General features: G+C 38.4%; 1 protein-coding gene across 2 annotated transcripts in view; it reads right to left on the bottom strand.

The window, feature by feature from the left end:
- Positions 1–23,175, bottom strand: part of wu:fb63a08 (MAM and LDL-receptor class A domain-containing protein 1) — a 28,392-nt gene extending 5,217 nt beyond the window's left edge. The window contains exons 1-39 of one of the 2 annotated variants that reach the window (XM_067363443.1): positions 23,033–23,175; positions 22,891–22,931; positions 21,879–21,968; positions 20,788–21,032; positions 18,673–18,754; positions 18,178–18,533; positions 17,363–17,903; positions 14,793–14,989; positions 13,739–14,119; positions 11,751–12,034; positions 10,046–10,311; positions 9,541–9,597; positions 8,251–8,388; positions 7,816–8,072; positions 7,584–7,668; positions 7,250–7,327; positions 6,613–6,750; positions 6,268–6,524; positions 6,091–6,175; positions 5,898–6,002; positions 5,602–5,739; positions 5,203–5,462; positions 4,993–5,077; positions 4,780–4,866; positions 4,489–4,626; positions 4,090–4,349; positions 3,880–3,964; positions 3,667–3,753; positions 3,432–3,569; positions 3,033–3,292; positions 2,823–2,907; positions 2,593–2,697; positions 1,707–1,844; positions 1,335–1,594; positions 1,138–1,222; positions 925–1,011; positions 690–827; positions 291–550; positions 81–165 (exon numbers count right to left, since the gene is read on the bottom strand). In XM_067363443.1, coding sequence (XP_067219544.1) covers positions 81–165; positions 291–550; positions 690–827; positions 925–1,011; positions 1,138–1,222; positions 1,335–1,594; positions 1,707–1,844; positions 2,593–2,697; positions 2,823–2,907; positions 3,033–3,292; positions 3,432–3,569; positions 3,667–3,753; positions 3,880–3,964; positions 4,090–4,349; positions 4,489–4,626; positions 4,780–4,866; positions 4,993–5,077; positions 5,203–5,462; positions 5,602–5,739; positions 5,898–6,002; positions 6,091–6,175; positions 6,268–6,524; positions 6,613–6,750; positions 7,250–7,327; positions 7,584–7,668; positions 7,816–8,072; positions 8,251–8,388; positions 9,541–9,597; positions 10,046–10,311; positions 11,751–12,034; positions 13,739–14,119; positions 14,793–14,989; positions 17,363–17,903; positions 18,178–18,533; positions 18,673–18,754; positions 20,788–21,032; positions 21,879–21,968; positions 22,891–22,931; positions 23,033–23,109 — 6,541 coding nt within the window. In that variant the 5' untranslated portion in view covers positions 23,110–23,175. The remainder of the gene's footprint in view (positions 1–80; positions 166–290; positions 551–689; positions 828–924; positions 1,012–1,137; positions 1,223–1,334; positions 1,595–1,706; positions 1,845–2,592; positions 2,698–2,822; positions 2,908–3,032; positions 3,293–3,431; positions 3,570–3,666; positions 3,754–3,879; positions 3,965–4,089; positions 4,350–4,488; positions 4,627–4,779; positions 4,867–4,992; positions 5,078–5,202; positions 5,463–5,601; positions 5,740–5,897; positions 6,003–6,090; positions 6,176–6,267; positions 6,525–6,612; positions 6,751–7,249; positions 7,328–7,583; positions 7,669–7,815; positions 8,073–8,250; positions 8,389–9,540; positions 9,598–10,045; positions 10,312–11,750; positions 12,035–13,738; positions 14,120–14,792; positions 14,990–17,362; positions 17,904–18,177; positions 18,534–18,672; positions 18,755–20,787; positions 21,033–21,878; positions 21,969–22,890; positions 22,932–23,032) is intronic. The other variant, XM_067363444.1, reaches the window with a different exon arrangement.
- Positions 23,176–23,703: the final 528 nt, after the last annotated feature.

Raw genomic sequence — 23,703 nt, 5'->3', positions numbered from 1 at the left:
GTCGTTCTAATGAATAAGCTGATTTGTTATTTTTGAAGCTGAATGTTTTTAGTAAGGGCCGCCACAGAGTAGAAACATACCGTTACAGGCTCCTCTGTGCAGTGAGACGTCATCAATGGCAACATCTGACCTGGCTGAGCTTCCTCTTCGCCCCTCAAAGATCACCTGATAGACCAACAACATAGATTTCTTTAGATTATTTTTTATAGTTTAGTATGTTCACTTTAACATGGACTATTCAAAGAATAAGAAGTAGTTTGTTTGTAGTGGATAATTTTACTTTTACTGACCTGGAACATAACATCTGGTCTCAGGTCCACCTGTGCAAGATGCCACATGTTTCCTTGGTCTTCTCTCTTCCTCCACACCTCTTTGGCAACATTGCCATATTGCAGTAGGTAGACGCTCAATCCCATGGTCCAGCTGGAGCCATACATGTGGTACCAGAACTGAAGACACTGAGGTTGAGGGTCAGCACATTGTGCACTGAGAAGACGGGCCGTGTCACCATGGGCAGCACTGTCACCCTCGATGTACATATAAAAACCATCTGGAAATGTTGATAGGAGACTCTTGAGCAGAGAACTTGTCATAAAATTTGTGTAACACAAATATTTATTTATTGATGTGAAATGATTGCTGTAATTTTAATAGTAGAATGACCTCAAGACCTAGAAAACAAGACCTACTTCCTGTTGTGTGGTCAGAGGAGGGACCAGTCATTGATGTGGAGGTGGAGCCTCTGTGTCTTGTCCAATCAAAAACATCAGTCGCCAACTGAGTCCAAGTACAAATGTCCCTTTCAAAATCACAGTTGATGCCACAAGCTGGAGGAAAGAAGAATTAATCGTGGGAGTGTTATTTTCTGGCATCATCAATCATAACAGAATGTGATCACACTGCAGTGGTGGATAGTAAACTTACTCGCTGAGTTGTTTGGTATTTCTCTGCGTTGGACGGGAGCAGATTGTGGCAATGGGACTGAAGGTAGAGCCACTTGGTTTGGTAAATCTAAAGGATGTTTACATTTCTTAAAACATTAAAGTAAATAACCCTAAAAGTTGTTCTACTGAATAAGCTGACTTATTTTTAAAGCTGCATGTTTTTAGAAAGGGCTGCCACAAAGTAGAGTCATACCGCTACAGGCTCCTCTGTGCAGTGAGACGTCATCAATGGCAACATCTGACCGGGCTGAGCTTCCTCTACGCCCCTCAAAGATCACCTGATTGAACAATAACACAGATTACTATAAATTAGTTAGTGTAGTTTTGTATGTTTACTTTAACTTTTAGAGCATTTGAAGAAGATTAGGTAGTTCTCAAATATTTAGTAACCTGGAATTTAACATCTGGCCTCAGGTCCACCCGTGCAAGATGCCACATGTTTCCTTGGTCTTCTCTCTTCCTCCACACCTCTTTGGCAACATTGTCATATTGCAGCAGGTAGACGCTCAATCCCATGGTCCAGCTGGAGCCATACATGTGGTACCAGAACTGAAGACACTGAGGTTGAGGGTCAGCACATTGTGCACTGAGGAGGCGGGCTGTGTCGCCATGGACAGCACTGTCACCCTCGATGTACATATAAAAACCATCTGGAAAAGAAATCGTGGATCACAGCTATTGCTTTGTTGATGTGAAATAAGTGATATAATTTTAAAGCTGAATAAGGTAGAATGACTTCAAAATGTAGAAAACAAGACCTACTTCCTGTTGTGTGGTCAGAAGAGGGACCAGTCATTGATGTGGAGGTGGAACCTCTGTGTCTTGTCCAATCAAAAACATCTGTTGCCAGCTGAGTCCAAGTACAAATGTCCCTTTCAAAATCACAGTTGATTTCACAAGCTGGAGGAAGGAAGCAAATTTAATTTTCTGTTTCATTAGTCTATACCTGAAAACAATGGAAGATGCAGAGAGTTAATCGTGGGAGTGTTATCTTATGAATGAATAAATGAGTTATTTTTTTATAGCGCTGTACATAATACTGTACACCCAAAGCGCTTTACAATCATATTGGGGGTCTCTCCTCAACCACCACCAGTGTGCAGCATCAACTTGGATCATGAAACGACTTCCACAGTTCAACGTTGCCTGTTTGCTCCTCAAAAACCAGCTATACTGTAGGTGGAGAGGAGAGAGAGTGAGAGCCAATTCAATGGATGGGGATTATAAGGAGGCCATGATTGGCAAGGGCCAATGGAGGGAATTAGGCCATGACGTCGAGCTTACACCCCTACTTTTTACGAGAAGTACCATGGGATTTTTAATGACCAGAGAGAGTCAAGATCTTGGGTTAAGGTCTCAACCAAAGGATGGTGCTTGTTACAGTATAGTGTCCCTGTCACTATACTGGGGCGTTAGGACCCACACAGACCACAGGGTGAGCCCCCCCTGCTGGCCTCACTAACACCACTTCCAGCAGCAACCTAGTTTTCCCAGGAGGTCTCCCATCCAGGTACTGACCAGGCTCAACCCTGCTTAGCTTCAGTGGGCAACCAGTCTTGGGTTACAGGGTAATATGGCTGTGGCATTTTAAGGCATCATCAGTCACAACATGATGGGATCACACTGCAGTGGTGGATAGTGTACTTACACGCTGAGGTGTTTGGTATTTCTGCAGTTTGGATGGATGCAGGTTGTGGCGTTGTTGCAGCTGGTGGCAATGGGACTGTAGGTGGAGCCACTTGATTTGGTAAATCTGAAAGAGTAAATGAAGTTAAGAGCCTTTATGCAAATCGTAGTAGTCGTTCTAATGAATAAGCTGATTTGTTATTTTTGAAGCTGAATGTTTTTAGTAAGGGCCGCCACAGAGTAGAAACATACCGCTACAAGCTCCTCTGTGCAGTGAGACGTCATCAATGGCAACATCTGACCTAGCTGAGCTTCCTCTACGCCCCTCAAAGATCACCTGATAGACCAACAACATGGATTTCTTTAGATTATTTTTTATAGTTTAGTATGTTCACTTTAACGTGGACTATTCAAAGAATAAGAAGTAGTTTGTTTGTAGTGGATAATTTTACTTTTACTGACCTGGAACATAACATCTGGTCTCAGGTCCACCTGTGCAAGATGCCACATGTTTCCTTGGTCTTCCCTCTTCCTCCACACCTCTTTGGCAACATTGCCATATTGCAGCAGGTAGACGCTCAATCCCATGGTCCAGCTGGAGCCATACATGTGGTACCAGAACTGAAGGCACTGAGGTTGAGGGTCAGCACATTGTGCACTGAGAAGACGGGCCGTGTCGCCATGGGCAGCACTGTCACCCTCGATGTACATATAAAAACCATCTGGAAATGTTGATAGGAGACTCTTGAGCAGAGAACTTGTCATAAAATTTGTGTAACACAAATATTTATTTATTGATGTGAAATGATTGCTGTAATTTTAATAGTAGAATGACCTCAAGACCTAGAAAACAAGACCTACTTCCTGTTGTGTGGTCAGAGGAGGGACCAGTCATTGATGTGGAGGTGGAGCCTCTGTGTCTTGTCCAATCAAAAACATCAGTCGCCAACTGAGTCCAAGTACAAATGTCCCTTTCAAAATCACAGTTGATGCCACAAGCTGGAGAAAAGAAGAATTAATCGTGGGAGTGTTATTTTCTGGCATCATCAATCATAACAGAATGTGATCACACTGCAGTGGTGGATAGTGAACTTACTCGCTGAGTTGTTTTGTATTTCTCTGCGTTGGACGGGAGCAGATTGTGGCAATGGGACTGAAGGTAGACTCACTTGGTTTGGTAAATCTAAAGGATATTTACATTTCTTAAAACATTAAAGTAAATAACCCTAAAAGTTGTTCTACTGAATAAGCTGACTTATTTTTAAAGCTGCATGTTTTTAGAAAGGGCTGCCACAAAGTAGAAACATACCGCTACAGGCTCCTCTGTGCAGTGAGACGTCATCAATGGCAACATCTGACCGAGCTGAGCTTCCTCTACGCCCCTCAAAGATCACCTGGTAGACCAACAACATAGATTTCTTTAGATTATTTTTTATAGTTTAGTATGTTCACTTTAACGTGGACTATTCAAAGAATAAGAAGTAGTTTGTTTGTAGTGGATAATTTTACTTTTACTGACCTGGAACATAACATCTGGTCTCAGGTCCACCTGTGCAAGATGCCACATGTTTCCTTGGTCTTCCCTCTTCCTCCACACCTCTTTGGCAACATTGCCATATTGCAGCAGGTAGATGCTCAATCCCATGGTCCAGCTGGAGCCATACATGTGGTACCAGAACTGAAGGCACTGAGGTTGAGGGTCAGCACATTGTGCACTGAGAAGACGGGCCGTGTCGCCATGGGCAGCACTGTCACCCTCGATGTACATATAAAAACCATCTGGAAATGTTGATAGGAGACTCTTGAGCAGAGAAATTGTCATAAAATTTGTGTAACACAAATATTTATTTATTGATGTGAAATGATTGCTGTAATTTTAATAGTAGAATGACCTCAAGACCTAGAAAACAAGACCTACTTCCTGTTGTGTGGTCAGAGGAGGGACCAGTCATTGATGTGGAGGTGGAGCCTCTGTGTCTTGTCCAATCAAAAACATCAGTCGCCAACTGAGTCCAAGTACAAATGTCCCTTTCAAAATCACAGTTGATGCCACAAGCTGGAGGAAAAAATAACATTTAATTTAATATTTCATTAGTCTCTTCCTGAAAACAATGGAAAAAGCAGAGAATTAATCACGGGAGTGTTATTTTCTGGCATCATCAATCATAACAGAATGTGATCACACTGCAGTGGTGGATAGTGAACTTACTCGCTAAGTTGTTTGGTATTTCTCTGCGTTGGACGGGAGCAGATTGTGGCAATGGGACTGAAGGTAGAGCCACTTGGTTTGGTAAATCTGAAAGATATTTACATTTCTTAAAACATTAAAGTAAATAACCCTAAAAGTTGTTCTACTGAATAAGCTGACTTATTTTTAAAGCTGCATGTTTTTAGAAAGGGTCACCACAAAGTAGAGTCATACCGCTACAGGCTCCTCTGTGCAGTGAGACGTCATCAATGGCAACATCTGACCGGGCTGAGCTTCCTCTACGCCCCTCAAAGATCACCTGATAGACCAACAACATAGATTTCTTTAGATTATTTTTTATAGTTTAGTATGTTCACTTTAACGTGGATTATTCAAAGAAGAATAAGTAGTTCGTTTTTAGTGGATAATTTTACTTTTACTGACCTGGAACATAACATCTGGTCTCAGGTCCACCTGTGCAAGATGCCACATGTTTCCTTGGTCTTCTCTCTTCCTCCACACCTCTTTGGCAACATTGCCATATTGCAGAAGGTAGACGCTCAATCCCATGGTCCAGCTGGAGCCATACATGTGGTACCAGAACTGAAGGCACTGAGGTTGAGGGTCAGCACATTGTGCACTGAGAAGACGGGCCGTGTCGCCATGGGCAGCACTGTCACCCTCGATGTACATATAAAAACCATCTGGAAATGTTGATAGGAGACTCTTGAGCAGAGAACTTGTCATAAAATTTGTGTAACACAAATATTTATTTATTGATGTGAAAGGATTGCTGTAATTTTAATAGTAGAATGACCTCAAGATCTAGAAAACAAGACCTACTTCCTGTTGTGTGATCAGAGGAGGGACCAGTCATTGATGTGGAGGTGGAGCCTCTGTGTCTTGTCCAATCAAAAACATCTGTTGCCAACTGAGTCCAAGTACAAATGTCCCTTTCAAAATCACAGTTGATGCCACAAGCTGGAGTAAAGAATCAAATTTAATTTACTATTTCATTAGTGTTTTACTGAAAACGGTTCTAGATTCAGATAATTAATCGTGGGAGTGTTATTTTCTGGCATCATCAATCACAATAGATTAGAATGGGATCACACTGCAGTGGTGGATAGTGAACTTACACACTGAGTTCTTTGGTATTTCTGCAGTTTGGATGGATGCAGGTTGCGGCGTTGTTGCAGCAGGTGGCAATGGGACTGAGGGTGGAGCCACCTGGTTTGGTAATGCTGAAAGATGCATACAACGCTTTTAATTAATTAGGAACATTTTTGCAAAATGTAGTTGACAAAGGTTCACCACAAAGTAGAAACATACCGCTACAGGCTCCTTTGTGCAGTGAGACGTCATCAATGGCAACATCTGACTGGGCTGAGCTTCCTCTACGCCCCTCAAAGATCACCTGATTGAGCAATAACACAGATTACTATAGATTAGTTCTAATAGTTTAGTGTATTTTGAAGAAGATTAGGTAGTTCTCAAAGTTTTATTTACCTTGAACACAACATCTGATCTCAGGTCCACCTGTGCAAGATGCCACATGTCTCCATGGTCATCTCTCATCTTCCACACCTCCTTGGCCACATTGCCCTCCAGGATATAGACGCTTAGTCCCATGGCCCAGCTGGAACCATGCATGTGGTACCAGAACTGAAGACACTGAGGTTGAGGGTCAGCACATTGTGCACTGAGTAGACGGGCTGTGTCGCCATAAGTTGCACTGTCACCCTCCATGTACATATAAAAACCACCTGGATCCGGGAAAAGGAGACATTTGAGTAGGGAAGTGGTTGAATATGGTCAGCTTTATAAGATATGAAATTATGAATGTTGGCTTACTTCCTGTTGTGTGGTCAGAGGAGGGACCAGTCATTGATGTGGGGGTGGAGCCTGTGTGTCTTGTCCAATCAAAAACGTCAGTCACCATCTGAGTCCAACTGCAGATGTCCTTTTCAAAATCACAGTTCATTTTACAATCTGTCAAAACAAAGTAACCATATGATTATCATGCCAAGCAGTAACTACAATCTGATCCTCCATTATGGAGCATATGAATGCCTTTTTAAACATTAAAACTTAGATTATAGACCTATAAAGTGATGTCTGATATCTCACAAATCCCTCTTACTTTTCAACCTCTTCCTTTTTGAGTGTGTAATGCCTACTTTTCTCAATCCATTAATTTCACATTTATATTCACAAGACACTTTTATGTTTTAATTGCATTTAAGATATACTGCACATTTTATCAGTTCATGCATTCCCTGAAAATAGTACTCATGTTCTCAACAGTTTGAACTATAAAAAATGTGTACTGGAACATTTACTTATGAATAATGCTTAATCCTGCCCAACAATGTTTCTCATTGAATACCAATTTTCTTGAAATAACAAAACAACAAGTGACGAAAGTAAACTGGGTTGTGAACAGTGTTTTGCATCACTTTAACATAAACATTGTTATAGGATGTCTTACTTGGATGGGGTTTGATTAAGTTTGGAGTAGTCGGATGGGGTGCAAGAGTGGTCAAGTCCGAATTTTCTGCTGATGAATCTGCCAATGTTTTGAGATCAAATCAAATTAATTTAAGCTTTCTTTATTAATGTAATATAAAAAATACAAAAGGATCATACTGTATATACAAATATACTTTAAATAAATTAATTAATACCCAGTTAACAACAGCATTTCTGAGTAGAGATTTTTAAGACTATTCTGATGAAGAAAGCTAAAAAAAAAAAAAAAGTGGTCACGGACCATGCCACAAAAAATAATCAGATTGTAATAGATTTATATCTACAACACTTACAATCACATGCACCATACATTATGGCCACATCATCAATGGCTATATCTGAGCGTGGATCTGAGCCCCTGATGCCTTCTATGATGATCTGAAACAGTCCATATTAGAGTATTAACATACAATCTCTTATCCATCATATTAAACATGTTTGCCTATGCACTTAATTTTGTCCTCTGTATTCATTCACAAGTAGAATGTGTGTTACTCTATGTCATTTACACATACAGAAACTTACCTGGAATGGCTTTTGTGGTTTGATTTCAACCTGGGCTTGGTACCAGCTGTTGCCCTGGTTGTTGGCTCTGGACCATATTTTGGTGGCTTGGTTGTTCTCATATATATAGATGTTGAGCAACATGGCATTTGCCAGGCCATACATGTGAAACCAGAAACTCAAACACTGCTTGCCGGAAGTGTTGCAGACAGGACTCATTAGTCGGGCTGAGTCGCCATGGACCACACTATCCCCCTCAATATACATGTAAGAGCCACCTATATAAAACAGTCAGAGTAGTGAATAAGACAATAAACCCATTTTTTTTGTTTTGTTTTACCTAGATATTGACTGGGACACAGACCCAATGTCTACATGAAATCTGTGCCACAAAACACAATAAGAATCCCATAGTCTACTTCATATTTTATAAACCAGTTTTCCCAGTAAACGTACTTCCTGTGGTGTGGTCAATGGCTGGTCCTGTGAAGCTTGATGGTGTTGACCCTGACCATCTGGTCCAATCAAAACTGTCTTGGATAAGTTGTTCCCACCCACATTCATCCTGATCAAAGTTACAGCTCCATGGGCAACCTGTGTGATGACAAAGAAATTAAAAATTCTATATACATACACCGATCAGGCATAACATTATGACCACCTTCCTAATATTGTATTGGTCCCCCTTTTGCGGCCAAAACAGCGCTGGCCCATCAAGGCATGGACTCCACTAGACCCCTGAAGGTGTGCTCTTGTATCTGACACCAAGATGTTAGCAGCAGATCCTTTAAGTCCTGTAAGTTGCGAGGTGGAGCCTCCAAGGTTCAAACTTATTTGTTCAGCACATCCCACAGATGCTCGATTGGATTGAGATCTGGGGAATTTGGAGGCCAAGTCAACACCTCAACACCTTGTTGTGCTCCTCAAACCATTCCTGAACCAGTTTTGCTTTGTGGCAGTGCGCATTATCCTGCTGAAAGAGGCCACGGCCACCAGGGAATACCGTTTCCATGAAAGGGTGTACCTGGTCTGCAGCAATGCTTAGGTAGGTGGTATGTGTCAAAGTAACACACACATGGATAGCAGGATGGATTCCCAGCAGAATATTGCCCAAAGCATCACACTGTCTCAGTCGGCCTGCCTTCTTCCCATAGTGCATCCTGACCACACATGCACCCGGCCATCCACGTGATTTAAAAGAAAATGTGATTCGTCAGACCAGGCCACCTTCTTCCATTGCTCCGTGATCCAGTTCTGATGTTCACGTGCCAACTGTTGGATTATTCGGCGGTGGACAGGGGTGAGCATGGGCACCCTGACTGGTCTGCGGCTGTGCAGCCCCATACACAACAAACTGTGATGCACTGTGTATTCTGACACCTTTCTCTCAGAACCAGCATTAACTTATTGATCAATTTGAGCTACAGTGGCTCGTCTGTTGGATCAGACCAAATGGGCCAGCCTTCGCTCCCCACTTGCGGTTCATCACTGTTCTTTCCTTGGTCCACTTTTGATAGATACTGGCATCACAATTTGGCCCTTGTCAAACTCACTCAAATCTTTACACTTGCCCATTTTTCCTGCTTCTAACACATCAACTTTGAGGACAAAATGTTCACTTGCTGCCTAATATATCCCACCCACTAACAGGTGCCATGATGAAGAGATAATCAGTGTTATTGTCTGTGGTCATAATGTTATGCATGATTGGTCTAAAGAAAGACAGAAAGAAGAGAGACTGCTTACTTGCAGCTGGTGGGGTTGGTGTGGGGTCATCTGTTGGCGGTGCTGAAGGATTGGCAACTGTGTGGAAGCAGACATGTTCAGAGATTTAAAGTTTCATTTGAGTTGTAGCCTGACAGTTCTTTCATCTACTATACTGAAAGAAAGAAATGATTTAACAAATTCACAACTACTATGTTAAGTCAAGACAGGTTTATTTACATAGTACATTTCATACAATGATAATTTAAAGTATTTTACATAAGCAATAAAGAAAAGTATATAAAAAGCATGTACATGTACATGAAATTTATTTTTATAATATATTAAAGTGAATAAAAGGAAAGAAAAAGTAAAAAATCAAAATATACAGACATAAAAAATGTGGCACAATGAACTAAAAAATACATATTAAAAATACTAAAAATGCATATTTTTTCCCCCCCGATTTGAATAGGATAAACATTTGAATAAGACACATATGATTTTAGAATATCATTTTATGATAATAAAAAAACTATGCACTTACAACAGAAGGTGTGATTTCTCCAGTCTGGCAGAAACACCTCCGCTATCTCACAAGCAGACACATAGTCCTCCAAAGAGGTACAGAGCTGCTCTTTGTCCCCCTGGGTAATACAGTAATCAGAAACGCAGCTGCTGACATAGATCTGTGGTGGAACGAACCAGTGGCACTCTTTGAAAACATCTCCAAACAGTTCACTGCAATTTGTATATGCATCATCGTCCAGATCTGGATCACATGCAGGGGGTTTTGGAGAGCCATCACTACAACTGGAGAAATGGTAGAAAAAAAAACAAACAAAAAAGGACATTATGATTCTAATATTACAATGTTGCTTTTAATAATAGTAAATGGATACATAATTAATTATTAATTTCAATTATGTGCCAAACATTTTTATGCCCCTATGTAATGTGCATTCGATGTATCAATTTCTGTTACATCCTCAGTTGATACATTACACAGGATCATTGAGTCAGTGAGCTGAAGTCACTTGGTGAATGAATCGTTAAAAGTTTCATGACTGAATCGCATAAGTATCTGCTTACTAAAAAGGTAAAAGAAATAACATTTAAATTAATTCACAAATGTTACCCGACCAAAGCCTTTCTTAAGAAATATAAGTCAGATATAGAAGTGAATTGTTCTTTCTGTCACTCTGCTGAGGAAGATTTCTTTCACTTGTTTTGGCAATGTACCCACACAGAAAAATTTTGGTCAGATGTATTAATGTTTATCCAATCATACTTTATAAGTGACTTTTCCTTCTGTTTTAAAGATGTTTTCTTTGGATTGTTTGACTACTCTAAAGAGAATATAGGGAAATATTACATAATTAATTTGTGTTTCCTACTGGCTAAATTTCAAATACATAAACAAAAATTTACTGGCTCAAAACCTCTCTTTTCTCTATTCAGAGATGATCTAGACAGGTATATCGAAACTATCCAATGCTCTGTTAATCCCAAAGCTATGAAAACTGTATCTCTTTATTCATCCTTTTTGTCCTCTTAAGGTTTACATAACCTATATTGCATTGTTGTTGCTTTATTACCCTGGCAACTTATCTGTGTTTATGTATTTCTCTTTTTTTGTGTTTTACATGTATCTGTATTGATTTAATGCTCTGATCTTGTATATCTTGTATATTGTAAAAAAAAAAAAAAAAAGTTTCATGACTGAATCATTCAAACTGGTTTTGTGAAGAGGATCTGCCAATTCATTAAAAAGATTTGACTCAAAAGAATGATTCATTCATGAACTGGGCATCGCTACATGCAAAGAAAAGCTAGAGTGAATATAATTTGCAGAGAATAATAACTTCATTTTCGGTCTGTTTATCTCACCATCGTATCATTTTTTTTTTTTTCATAGCCTACGAATTGTATGTTGATTTGTGCCATTTGGAGCCTGAATGCCCCAGTAGTCATGATGAGTGAACTGATAGCACACGTACATCTGCAAGATGACCTTCTAAATCATAAACATCTTATACACATTTTCTAAACGTCTATTGATGTATTGCAGATGAGCAAACACTCTAAAAAATGTATTCCAGATGTAAACATGCACATCAAATAGACATCTCTGAGATGTACATGTTCTATCAGGTATATATGCTTTTAAATCATCAGGTGCAACAATATTCACTGTGCAATAACAGTTAGTCTATCTTTACGAATTCTGTGAGGATTCAGTGAGCTCTTACGGCCATTCACTGTCGTTGGTATTCCAGCTGCTGGCGAATTCGTGCGAACCCGCTACTGTGTTGCCGTCGGGTGTCAGAAAATCGTCAAACTGAGTTCCGGAGTAGGTACCGCAAAGGCCGCACAACACTCCTCTGTAGCGTTCATCCACCTGAACGAACAGCCTGGCGTTTCCAAACAGCAGCCTTAGACCAAAGTTTGTATCAACTCGAGTGTAAGGTCCTGATTGAGACACAAACACAGAAGAACCAAACTCCACAGGGAAGGGGACCTGACTACCGTTTACCTGAAGGGAAGAAAAAACATGGTTCATAGTGAGGAACTTTTTAGTGCATCTCATGTCATGAAGCATGTCAAGAAAATGTTAAGAGAAAAGGAGGCCTGTATTCAGGACCATTAGTACAACTACATATATATGTGTGTGTATTTTATATATATATATATATATATATATATATATATATATATATATATATATATATATATATATATATATATATATATATATATATATATATATAATTTATTTATTTATTTATTTTTTGAAAATGTATTTATGATGTTCAGCTTTTAAGACTGGGGAAATGCATTATACAAAATATAACATGATAAACATAGATTCTGACAAATCATGATACATTTAATGTAGGTTCTCCTTCAAACTGTCTAAAATGCTTTCAGAATCTTCTGTCATTTTAATATTTTGTTACTGGCAGCTGATGCCAAGTTGGCAAAGTTGTATTGTAGTAAAAATTAACTGGAGTAACTTTAGTATTCTGTTGCATACTATGTTAGAATGTTAAATGTTTGATAAGGGATATTTTATAATACTCCCCCAAAAAATGCACTTAGATTTGTTAAAACTGTGTCATGCATTTGTTCGCACATTATCTTTCATGTAAGGGCCAGAGAGTGTTGAGTTCCTGATAAGACCAATTAAAGTGTCTGGGTCACAAAAGTGCTGGTGATTGAATACTTTTTTTTTCCCTTTAAAGTGACTGGTTTAAACCTGCATTATCATAGCTGTATATCAGAAGTATGATTATGTCAAGCAGAAGTCACTATCAGGACACTCCTCAAATGTTATCATTGAATGACAGCATACAATGTCATAATCATACATATTTCTTATCACTTACCCCTAAAATATGAACATTTTACTTACTGTAAACACTAATTATGGGTCATTCATTCTAAATGGCAGCTCCTGCCAACATTTTTTCCCACAAACTGCCCACGTATATCATGAAAGATTAGGGAAGTGCTACGTGGAGAACTATGTAAAGCCTCATAAACTTCCCCTCACTGTACTCTAATACAATAGTTAGTTTGCTTGTCTGGTTTTCTGATCATCTTTCTTCCTCTAGTTTCTGATCACGTATCTATCTAATCACCAGAGAGGCGTTGATGTGTAAAAGTGGATCGTCATCTGTATGACGTTACGGACACTGCAAAAAACGTAGTACTTTTGTCTTGTTTCCCAGTACAAATGAACTCTTAAATCAAGATACAATTACTTGAGAAGCAAAATTACTTAAAATATAATGTTTTGTTTTCTGAAATGTTTTAATTGAGTTTATCCTTATAAAAATGCCAATCGGGTCAGAAAAATACATTCTAAATTATGCCATTTTGCTTCTCAAGTATGTTTCTTGATTTAAGAATGTTTAGATATTTGTCCTGGAAAGCAAGACAAAAATACTGAGTAAGAAATTCATTTTTTTTTTCAGTGAAGTTGTTGGAAGTTTCATTAAATTTTTATTGAAATATGTTTATGGTTTCATAGTAAAGTTTTAAAGTTTTCATAGTAAGCTGAAGCGTTAAGATCTCATGACATAATTCCTTTGGTGTCTCATATGTGCTATGTACATTAGACACCAATGAGACTTCAAATGGTTAATCAATGTTTTCCTTTTAAATGTGCACTGTGTATTTGTGGTGTAAAGAATACACAGTGATAATATGGCCAATTAAAAAACTAGACACTCACGTAAACCAGCTTGTTCTTCCCGAAGACAATGTGTAGGCCTTCCATGTCAAGAGCTACAGAGTTAAGTGAGGAAGTTGCAGAGTTGATCTGTCCCTCATTCCGTGCGGTTATTGTGAACCGTGTGTCAGTAGGCCCACAGGTCTTTGCTATTGTGTAGTTGCAGGTGCCCCAGAAGGAGTAGGCCTTGCCATCAAAAGTGATGTAATGGGGGTCACCATAGACACTGCAGGTCGCCGGGCTGGACGGAAAACATCCCTTGACTCCGTCCTTAACCATGCACACTTCATCAGCCATGCAGGAAGCAGGTGAACAGTGAATGTTCCCATGGCCCAAACACTGGCACTCTTGCTCACATTCACCCTCCATAAATGTCTCTCTGATCTGGATAGCACAGGATAAGAAAGATTTATGTACACATAAAAAATTAAAAAGTATTATCTATACACAGACTGCCCAGCCAAAAATTAAAAAAAAAGTAACTGTTTGGATATTAATTGGCAAATACTTAAGAAACTATGATTGGATCATTATTGAACTGATTATTATGTTTCTAGCATGTTTTATGTTTGGCAACGGTTCTTTTAAAAAAACAAAAACAAAAAAAAACATTTAAACATTTATTTCCAAGAGGTCCATCAATATTTGGTCAAGAGCTTATATTGACAGTGCAAGAGGTGAGCACTCTGTAAAGTCTCCTCCAGCACATCCCATAGACTTTCAATGAATTTAAGTCTGGACTCAGAAGTGCCAATTCATTTGTGAATCATGCTCCCTCCCAACAATTATTTCACAATCTGAGCCTGATGAATCTTGGCTTTTTCATCCTGGAATATGGCAATGATACATCTTTCTACATGGTTGTTTCAGAAATGAAAATCTACACACTCCATCAATTAGGGTTAGAAGAATTGTTGCCAAACATATAACATGCTGGAAACATAATAATCACCGTAATATTGATCCATTCATAGACTCTTAAGTATTTGCCTATTAAAATCCAAACAGTGACTTTTACTTTTGGCCGGGCAGTTCATATATGTCTAAGCTACTTTACCGAATAATGCTGTTCATTAGCCCAACATCCACAGTCTTTAGCTTGCACACACACTCCTCCGCTGAGCATGAAGCCATCATCACACTCGCAGCGCTCCTCGCATATCCCACAAGGCCCTGTGATGTCCTGGCTGGAGCAGGTCTTGGGACAGCCACTGGCACAGGTGTTATAGTGGCTGTGAGGGCCACATGATACAGCTACAACAAAAACCAATAGAATCAAACATAATTAATCTCACTGATAAATTTACAATACTTTTCCTAGTACCTTTGTGGTTTGTAATGGAAAGTTACGTGTCAGCTGGTGAAGGTGTGGGAGATTATTAATTAATAACTAGTGAGTAAGTCGAGTACTTCTGTGTGAATTGTTAGGTGGAGACTGGACTGCTGATTACAGAGGTCTGAGATAGGCCTTTTGCTCAACAGGGGCTTAAATGAGGTGATCTGACACGTCAAGCCTTAATTTATATTTATGATTTGCCTAACAATACTGGCCGACAGCACTTGAATCGCGAGTCTGTGTTCACACTGAAAGTGCCCATTGTTTCATAGCCTTGGGTGGAGATGAGATAATAAGGCTTTAAAGCAATATTCAAGGTTAAATGCATTTTGATAGAGCTCAAGGCCTGTGTTACACATTCTGTGTGTGAGCAGTAGTGTGCTCATTTTTTATTGATATTTGATGTTTAATTTTTTCTGTCTATTTTAAGATGTAAAGGTTAATTTGTAAAAAAACTTAAAGGGATTGCGATATATTATAGCAAGGATTTAACGTAGGAATTATTTTATTTTTGTACATTTTTAAAGTTAAATGCATCAATCTGGGGCATTTTAATAGCACAATTAATAGCTCCTTTAACACCTTTTTTGTGATCAAATTTAACAGATTAAAAAGTCATTACATTGACTCAAACATTTTAAGTTGGGATAATCAGTCCGCATTACATTCACACTGGTGTTTTTAGTCAAGCAATTTGAATATATTATTATTATTATCTCTAAAAAAATTAAAAATACAACCCCCCCCCCCCCCCCCCCAAAAAAAAAAACTGTTGAATACACTGGATGCTCACGTGAAAACACTGGATGCTGCTGTGCTTCACTCTAAATCAAGGAGCATGGTAGACTAAATACTTATTCAATTAAATTGCAGACTTTTGTGATTTGAATATCGCAAGCTGTAGCACAATTTTGATTTTAGGTAATTTGACATATGCTTTGCCAAAACAATGGCATAAAACACGTTATATTTATCTTGATATGAGAAATGTAAAAATATTTTTGGTATTATGTAACTGTGGTGGGCCACCGGAGTTTTCAGTAATTAATGGGAAACACTGGCATGTGGTTATAACTTTCTCCTGGAGTTTTTAAAAGTGTTCCTTTCTCTGTTATTATGAGCACTTATATTCTAAGTTAAATATTATACATTTTTCTATAGCAGATTTCAAAAGAAAAAAAAATTTATCTTCCATATTATACATCATAATGTTGAGTTGAGCATAATGCCTAAATACACTTGCAGCATAAACAAAGTAGAACAGACAGATTTCTAATATATACTATTCAGGACTTGACATTAACGTTTTTTTTTGCTCACCATCCACTGTGTCTAGTAGTTTTCCAAAGTTGCTAGATGCTCAGCATTTTCACTGACCACAATTTTGACATTGATAGCAATGGGAAAATCTGCCATATATATATTTTTAATATTATCTCATAATTTGGCAGGAGCTGTCACTTTAAGACCTGACACACGGATCCATTATACTGTTACACATGCATTTTCTTTCTTAACTGTTTACCTTCACATAATACATAACTGACTGTATTTACGTAAATACCCACCAAAACTGGCATTTTGACATTATTTTGTGTGTATGTGACTGTTTAAGCTCAATAAGCAGCGAAAAAGAACTTTAATACGGCTTTATGTGCACACACTTTGGGTGTGAGCACAAAATCTGTGGGAATGAGTAAAATTACGTGCAATTCGCTCAACCCCACAGCGAAATTCAAGACCTGTAATACTGACAATATTCATTCGGAGCAAATGAAACAAGTGAGTGAGGGGAGGCGGGTTTATGTGTCAACTCGCTGTCGGAGAGATGAGAGAGCGAGAGGCGCAGCTGGTATCATGTATCTATTCTGCCAAAAATGAGTATTGGAAGTGTTTCAGATATTTCAGTATTGATATGTAAAGAAAACATATCGGTGTTAATGTCAAGCTCTGATACTATTTATTGGTTAACACCCATGAAAGTAATTATTGCCGTATTGGCCATAATATTGGTTCATGTTAGTGCACTTTTTACGTGGGCCAAACGGCATCAGGAATTATGTCAAAAAGCAAAATCAGAAGTTCATTCACCTATAAAAGTCCATTTAAAAAGACAACTTTACAGATCAAATAATAAACTTCATGGTTTAACCAAAATACTTTTCTTAACCCTCATTGTTAGTGCATTACTGTGAACACATTCTTTGTTTGCCAATCGTTGTAGTCGAGTTTGAGTTTAATTTAACCCAAAATGTTTTTGTAGATCATTTTAGCAATTGTTAAGCACTTACGACAGAATGTTGAGTTCCTCCAAACCGCAACAGAGATCCCAACTTTGTCGCAGGTGGCACTGAAGGCCTCAATAGCATCGCAGAGTGCAACAGGATCTCCGTGAGATGTACACATATCGAACATGCAGCTTTGGAAAAAACTATCTGCATTCAGAACAGATGAGCATGCAGAGAATGGTCCCTGTCTGGATGTCAGCAGACCGCAGTAAACCTCGCTGGCGTACTGCTGCTCCTCTGCATCTCTACAGACCTTAGGCAGGGTGGGCTCCTCACACACGCTCTGCCCTACAACATTAGCGTCTTGCACAAGTGACCCGTTTAGGATCTTGACGTCGTCATCTGTCTCCTTGTTAAAGTTGCCGCATATGCCACAGATTCTGTTTGAGTAATGGCTGGGGACGATCACCTGAACAGCACCGGATCCCATGTAGAAGACGGACAGTTTGAAATCCGTCTGAAGGACCAAAGAATGTCCCTTGGCATTAACTGTAACTCTATTTCCCTTCAGGAGTAGAGGGATATCCTTCCAGATTCCATTAACCTGATTAGAACAACAATAGAAAGTGGTTAAGACAAAAATGATAATCACAAATTGTGTTTAGTGGTTGACTGACCTATTGCTAAGGCTGATATATCGGCTGATATTTGGCATTTTTTTAATTGTCGGCTCGATTTGGCTGTATTATATATGTATTTATGTCTCTATATTTTTCTAATATTGGCATTGATATTGCCATTGCTATTGGCATTGGCCATCACAAGAAAAAAATAAAAATAAAATATTGGTCAACCAATAATTGTGGTTGATTGCTCACCATGACTCTGCTCCTCTCTGTCCTCAGCATGGACACTCTCAGACCACGTATGTTGACGTTCACCTGCTGAATGGAGGAGACGTGCGAGTCCCCTTTTCTCTCATTCTGCACCTCCACTGCAAACTCTGGAAGCAACCCTGACTCATCGCAGACCTTTGACAAAACGTAGGTACAGGGACTCTCAAATTGGAAGCTGACCCCATCAAAAGTAGTGTAATGTGGGTCAGAGGCCACATGGCAGGTGCCAAAGGTGTCGTTGGACCGAGAGATGTGAGAACAGATGAGTTTCTCATCAGTGCAGATGCAACGAGTGCTTTCATCAGTCCAAAATGTGCCTCTTTGCTCACATTGTGGCCCTGTGGATGAGAGTGACGTACTGCCACTTTATTATTTCGCAAAGGCGAATAAATGTGGTGAACTTACGTCTCAGTGTTAGCCTGAAGATGTTTTTTTGTTGCTAAATGACATATTAGGTCAAAATAACATGTCACTCACTGCATTGTCCCCTCCGGATTCCTATTCTGCCAAAGGCAGTTTCCTCACCCTCATGCAAGCCTTGTGATAGCTCAAAAATAACCTGCCAGAAGCACAATTACAGTTAAAGTGAGACAGTGATTCTTCAGTTCTTGCAAAATTTTCATCACTCAGTCAAGGCCAAAATGTACCTATTATATTTGTGCACATTACTTTCACAGATGCTTTCTTATCAAACAACTTACAGAAATTCTTGTAGTGCTTTAATACGGCAGACAGCTTAACATAGTTCATACGTGCAAAAAATAACTCTTGGAGTCTTCACTGGTGAGTATGTTATTTTTGTATCTTTACTGTATATCCCAACAAACATTTGGCAAGCAAACCACCAATTATTAATTCATTTATTTTTTACATTTTGCTCTCAAAACAATGGAGCCCCTAAAGGGACAATGGTGGTAGAAAAAAATATGAGATGGGAGGAAAAATTTACATTCCCCCGAGAAACTTAGCACTCCCTCGCAAAACTTTTGTGTTCTTTAATTGCAAGCAAACACAGTTTTTCATGCAAACGCAAAAGTTTTGAATTGAAATATATTTTTTCCTCCCATCTCATTCTTTCTACCACCATGCCCATTTAGGGGCTCCATACATTTGTGCACATTACTTTATACAGATGTTTTCTTATCAAACAACTTACAGAAATTCTTGTAGTGCTTTGAGCCGGTAGAGTTGTCAAAAGTATTGACTTTGGTACCAAGTAAGTACTGAAATTTAAAAAATGTGATGCTTTGAGCATCGTAAACACCTCTGATTGGTCATTGAGTTCATGCGCTCATCGAATATGACTGTGAATGGCTACAATGACCAATGCTTCAAAAACGTTGTAAATAGTCATCAATGATGCTCTTCACTGAGTGCTTGCACAGATACACGGGAGCGTTTGAAAGCAGGCGTCTATCGTGAACCAGTCTGTTGATAGACGCCTGCTTTCAAATGCTGCCACTTTAAAAATGGTTTCAAATTCAAACACTTCCGTGTGCTTTCAAATGGTCCCGTGCGTTGATCATTGTATCCAATCACAGACATACAGTATCCGATGAGCGGGTCAACACAATGGCCAATCAGAGGTGTTTACGAATCCGCTCAACAGCGCAAAAAAGCATCACATTTTTAAAATTTCAGTACCGATTGGTACGAAGTTGGTACTTTTGACAACTCTGGCAGACAGCTTAACATACAATTCAAAGGCCTAGAAGACTCTTGGTGGTTTTTCGCTGTACTGTATATCTCAAAAAAAAAAAAAAAAAAAAAAAAAATATATATATATATATATATATATATATATATATATATATATATATATATATATATCACGATCACCATCTGTTCCTGTCATGTTCCTGTCACATCCCGGACTACATTTCCCATGATCCTCCATTGCTCATCACCTGCACTCACTTCACAATCACTCCACACTATCACCACACCCAGCTGCAGCTCATTATCAGGACTATAAAGGACTTTCACTCACACCACCTCACTGCGAAGTCTTGATTTCCTTGTGTGTCATTTCTGAGCGTTTATTCCCTGTCTGTTCTGCCTGTTACCGTTTGGACTGTTACCCTGTTTATCCCTGTCTGCCGCCTGCCTCGACCTCTTGCTTGTATACCGACCTGTGAGTGATATCTGCCTGTCCTGATCATTGCCTGTTCCTTGACCACGATTCTGCCTGTTCCTTGCTGTTCCTGTTCGCTCCTGATTGACCCTGCCTGTACGACCACTCTCACTTGTAAATAAATGCTGCACTTGGATCTCCTGCCTGAGTCTCCATTCGTAACAATATATATATATATTTATTTTTTTATTTTTTTGCAAATCAAATGCTCATTGGACAACAGCCATTGATGTTGGACACATTTCTATTGTTCAGTTTCCACTGGCATGACTGTGTTTTTTCATTGTTTAACTGATTAAATGTGGTCATTTTGGTTGAAAAACTTTTACATTTTTTGGATACACAATAAAAAAAACACAAATAGCTCCATAGAACTCTTCTCTAAAATGTTTTAAATGATCTTGAACATTTCACCATAAAGATTCCCAACAGCTAAATCTGAATCTTTAATCATCTACCTGGATGTTGTCGGATTGCTTTGTCAAAGGGATGTAAACTTGTCTCCAGTCTCCACTGCTAGAAGTCTCTGAGGTCCAAATCAGTGTCTGCAGAATGTCACCCACTAGCAAAACTTTGAGTTCAGAACTCTTCTGGGTGGGTTTATGGTACCAGAACTCCAGACAGGAGTCTTCTGAGATCTTAAGAAATCCACTCTTGAGACGAAACACCCCAGATGGACTCACAGGATGGAGAGCGGATTCCTCTGTAGCATATAAACAAAAAGTACATTTAAGTGATTTACAAGATTTACAATTGATGCTCATCTCATTTATTTATTTTTTTTTCTGTGAAAAGTTTTACCACATTTCAAAGTTTGTGATTTCCTCTTTTATACTAAGGCCTGGTTTCACAGGGCTAAGCCAGGATTAGGCCTTAGTTCAATTAGGACATTTAAGTAGCTTTTATAAATGTACCTTAGAAAAAAAACATTACCGGTGTGCATCTTGAGACAAAACAATGGCTCTGACATTTTTTAAGATATGTCAGTGCAAGTTGCTTTCAGATGAAACAGCTCAAACATGCATTAAGTCTGTGAAACCGGGGGGTAAGAGTTTTATTTTTTATCTTTTCAGTTGTATTAAGTTGTATTAAGTTTTTCTGCTCTGTTTGTGGTTTACATGTATTGTTACCTCCCCGTGCCTATAAATAGTATAAACACTGAAAACAGCTGTTTCATAGTTGATTTTTCACTAAACATTAAGTTGGTAATGTTTTCATTGCATTGTGGTAAGCACACACTGTATTGACCTCTAAAAGCACGCTGTCATAAATTAGATTAGACTCTGATCTGAACTTTGCGTTTCATGAATTCTAGCCGTGTAGCATGATCAATGCAAGTGGTTGAAAGCGGTGCCTTGCGTACTTGAAAGTCAAGTTGAAGAACATAATTTGTGGAATAAGAAGTTTAAAGAAGCTCTGCTACGTGCTGTTAGAAACCTATTAACTACTGTTGTTGTTGCCGCAGGTGAGTAGATTGGTGGTAAACACCAGCGAATAACACAAAGCAGCAACTGTCTCTGCAGCAATTTCATCTCAGCAGTATAATTACCTGTTGCCGTCTGAACGCTGATGGGTCCCTCAGAGGTCCAATCACAGGTTCCTGGCAAATCACTGCCAAAATCACACTTTGCGAAATAATCTACAGCACAGGAGGGAAAAGTGATTAAAGGACAATAAAAAAGTGGAGTGAGAATAAAAACCTAATCGAAAACAAGAAACAAACCAAAAAAATAGTTCTGTTTGGCTTGTTATAACAAATGTTCAAGTCCAGGGTCACTCTTGCGAGAAATTGGTCATACCGTTCGGTGTGAGTGCTTCTATTAGAAAGCCCTAAAAAGTTCACAACTCATCAGAGTTTGATAGCATTGTTTCTAATAGGTTCTCTTTTCAGTACTGCAGAAGTTTTTTGGTAACACTTAAAGCCTTTATGTATAATGTATTGTTTTATTAGTGCTGTCAAACGATTAATCACGATTAATCAAAATTATAAGTTTGTATATTTATAATACACACACATACATAATGTATACATGTATACAGATACATTTATATTTATATGTAATTTATATTATATATAAATATTGTATATATACATATATTTTTGTTAAATACAGTATATACATGCATGTGTGTATTTATATATACATAATAAATATACACATTACACACACATATATTATGTATGTACTTTTATTTTGGAGGTGATTAATCGCGATTAATCGTTTGACAGCACTATTTATAACGTACATTATAATGCATTATATCTTTTCATAAATAATTGTAATCAAATTAAAATGCATTATAATATCTGCAGGTTTCTCGTTACATCTCAAATTGGTTGTTTGTCATGTTTTATTGCATTATACTTTCTAAAAATGTAATAGTAAGTAGATTTTAAAGTATTTTGTATTATAACTGTGGTTACAAATTACAATTATCCATGAGATCATTACAAGGCATGATAAAATAAATACTTACATAATGCATTGTATTTAAAGGCTTCCAGTTAAGTGTTACCATAAATGCCTTAACATTTTAACCTCACAATTCAAAAGTCTTACCTGCATTTGACCTCCAGTCAGGAAGAGTGAGTGAGAAACTTCTGCAGATGATGAATGGAGAAAATGTGATGTTAATAAAATGTTAAATAGAGAAACTTAGCATTGTTAAACATAATATATGAGCGATAGAAAGGCGACCTACCTTGAATGAGCCTCAGCGTTTAGAACACATAAAAAGGCTACTACATAGAGCAGCCTCAGGTACGTGTCCCCTGGCATAGTCTCGCTGATATATCCTGAGGTGAATCTAGATTGTACCTCCTTTCACGGGACAATGAGAAGGGTTTGGATGTGCTGGCTGTTATGAAGGGGATGGAAATTGCACCATTGACCCTGAGAAGGTGTGGTTTTGATGATGGTGCCACACCAAAAGGGGAGGAGGTTTGATGTATTGTTACAGTAGCAAGGAGAAATTGCACTCCTGATGAGGTTAACTGTACTTTAATTCATTTGTTTAAGTGTCAGTCACAATCTTATCAAAGTCCAGTTATTGTATTGCAGCAACTCTTTAATTACTTCAATCTAATGCAACATTTCTAATGCAATATCAGATAACATAATATCAAAGCAAGCTTTTAACTCTTAAACTAGCCAGAGCTAGTATAATCTGGTCTCTCATACAGAAAATAAGATGGTGTTTAACTGGTTATGCTGGGTGTCGAGGTGATATCTGTGCCTGACCAGCTAAAAAAAAAGTGCCCCAAAACCTCAAAAATGTTAAGTAGGATAATCACACTTTTAAAGCAAAACAAAAACATTTGTAGGATTTTTTTTTTTTTTTTTTTTTTTAACTAGATACCATTGTGATTTTTA

The sequence above is a fragment of the Chanodichthys erythropterus genome, chromosome 16 (genome assembly GCF_024489055.1).
Source record: "Chanodichthys erythropterus isolate Z2021 chromosome 16, ASM2448905v1, whole genome shotgun sequence".
Taxonomy (NCBI): domain Eukaryota; kingdom Metazoa; phylum Chordata; class Actinopteri; order Cypriniformes; family Xenocyprididae; genus Chanodichthys; species Chanodichthys erythropterus.
This window is presented reverse-complemented; position numbering and strand designations above follow the sequence as displayed.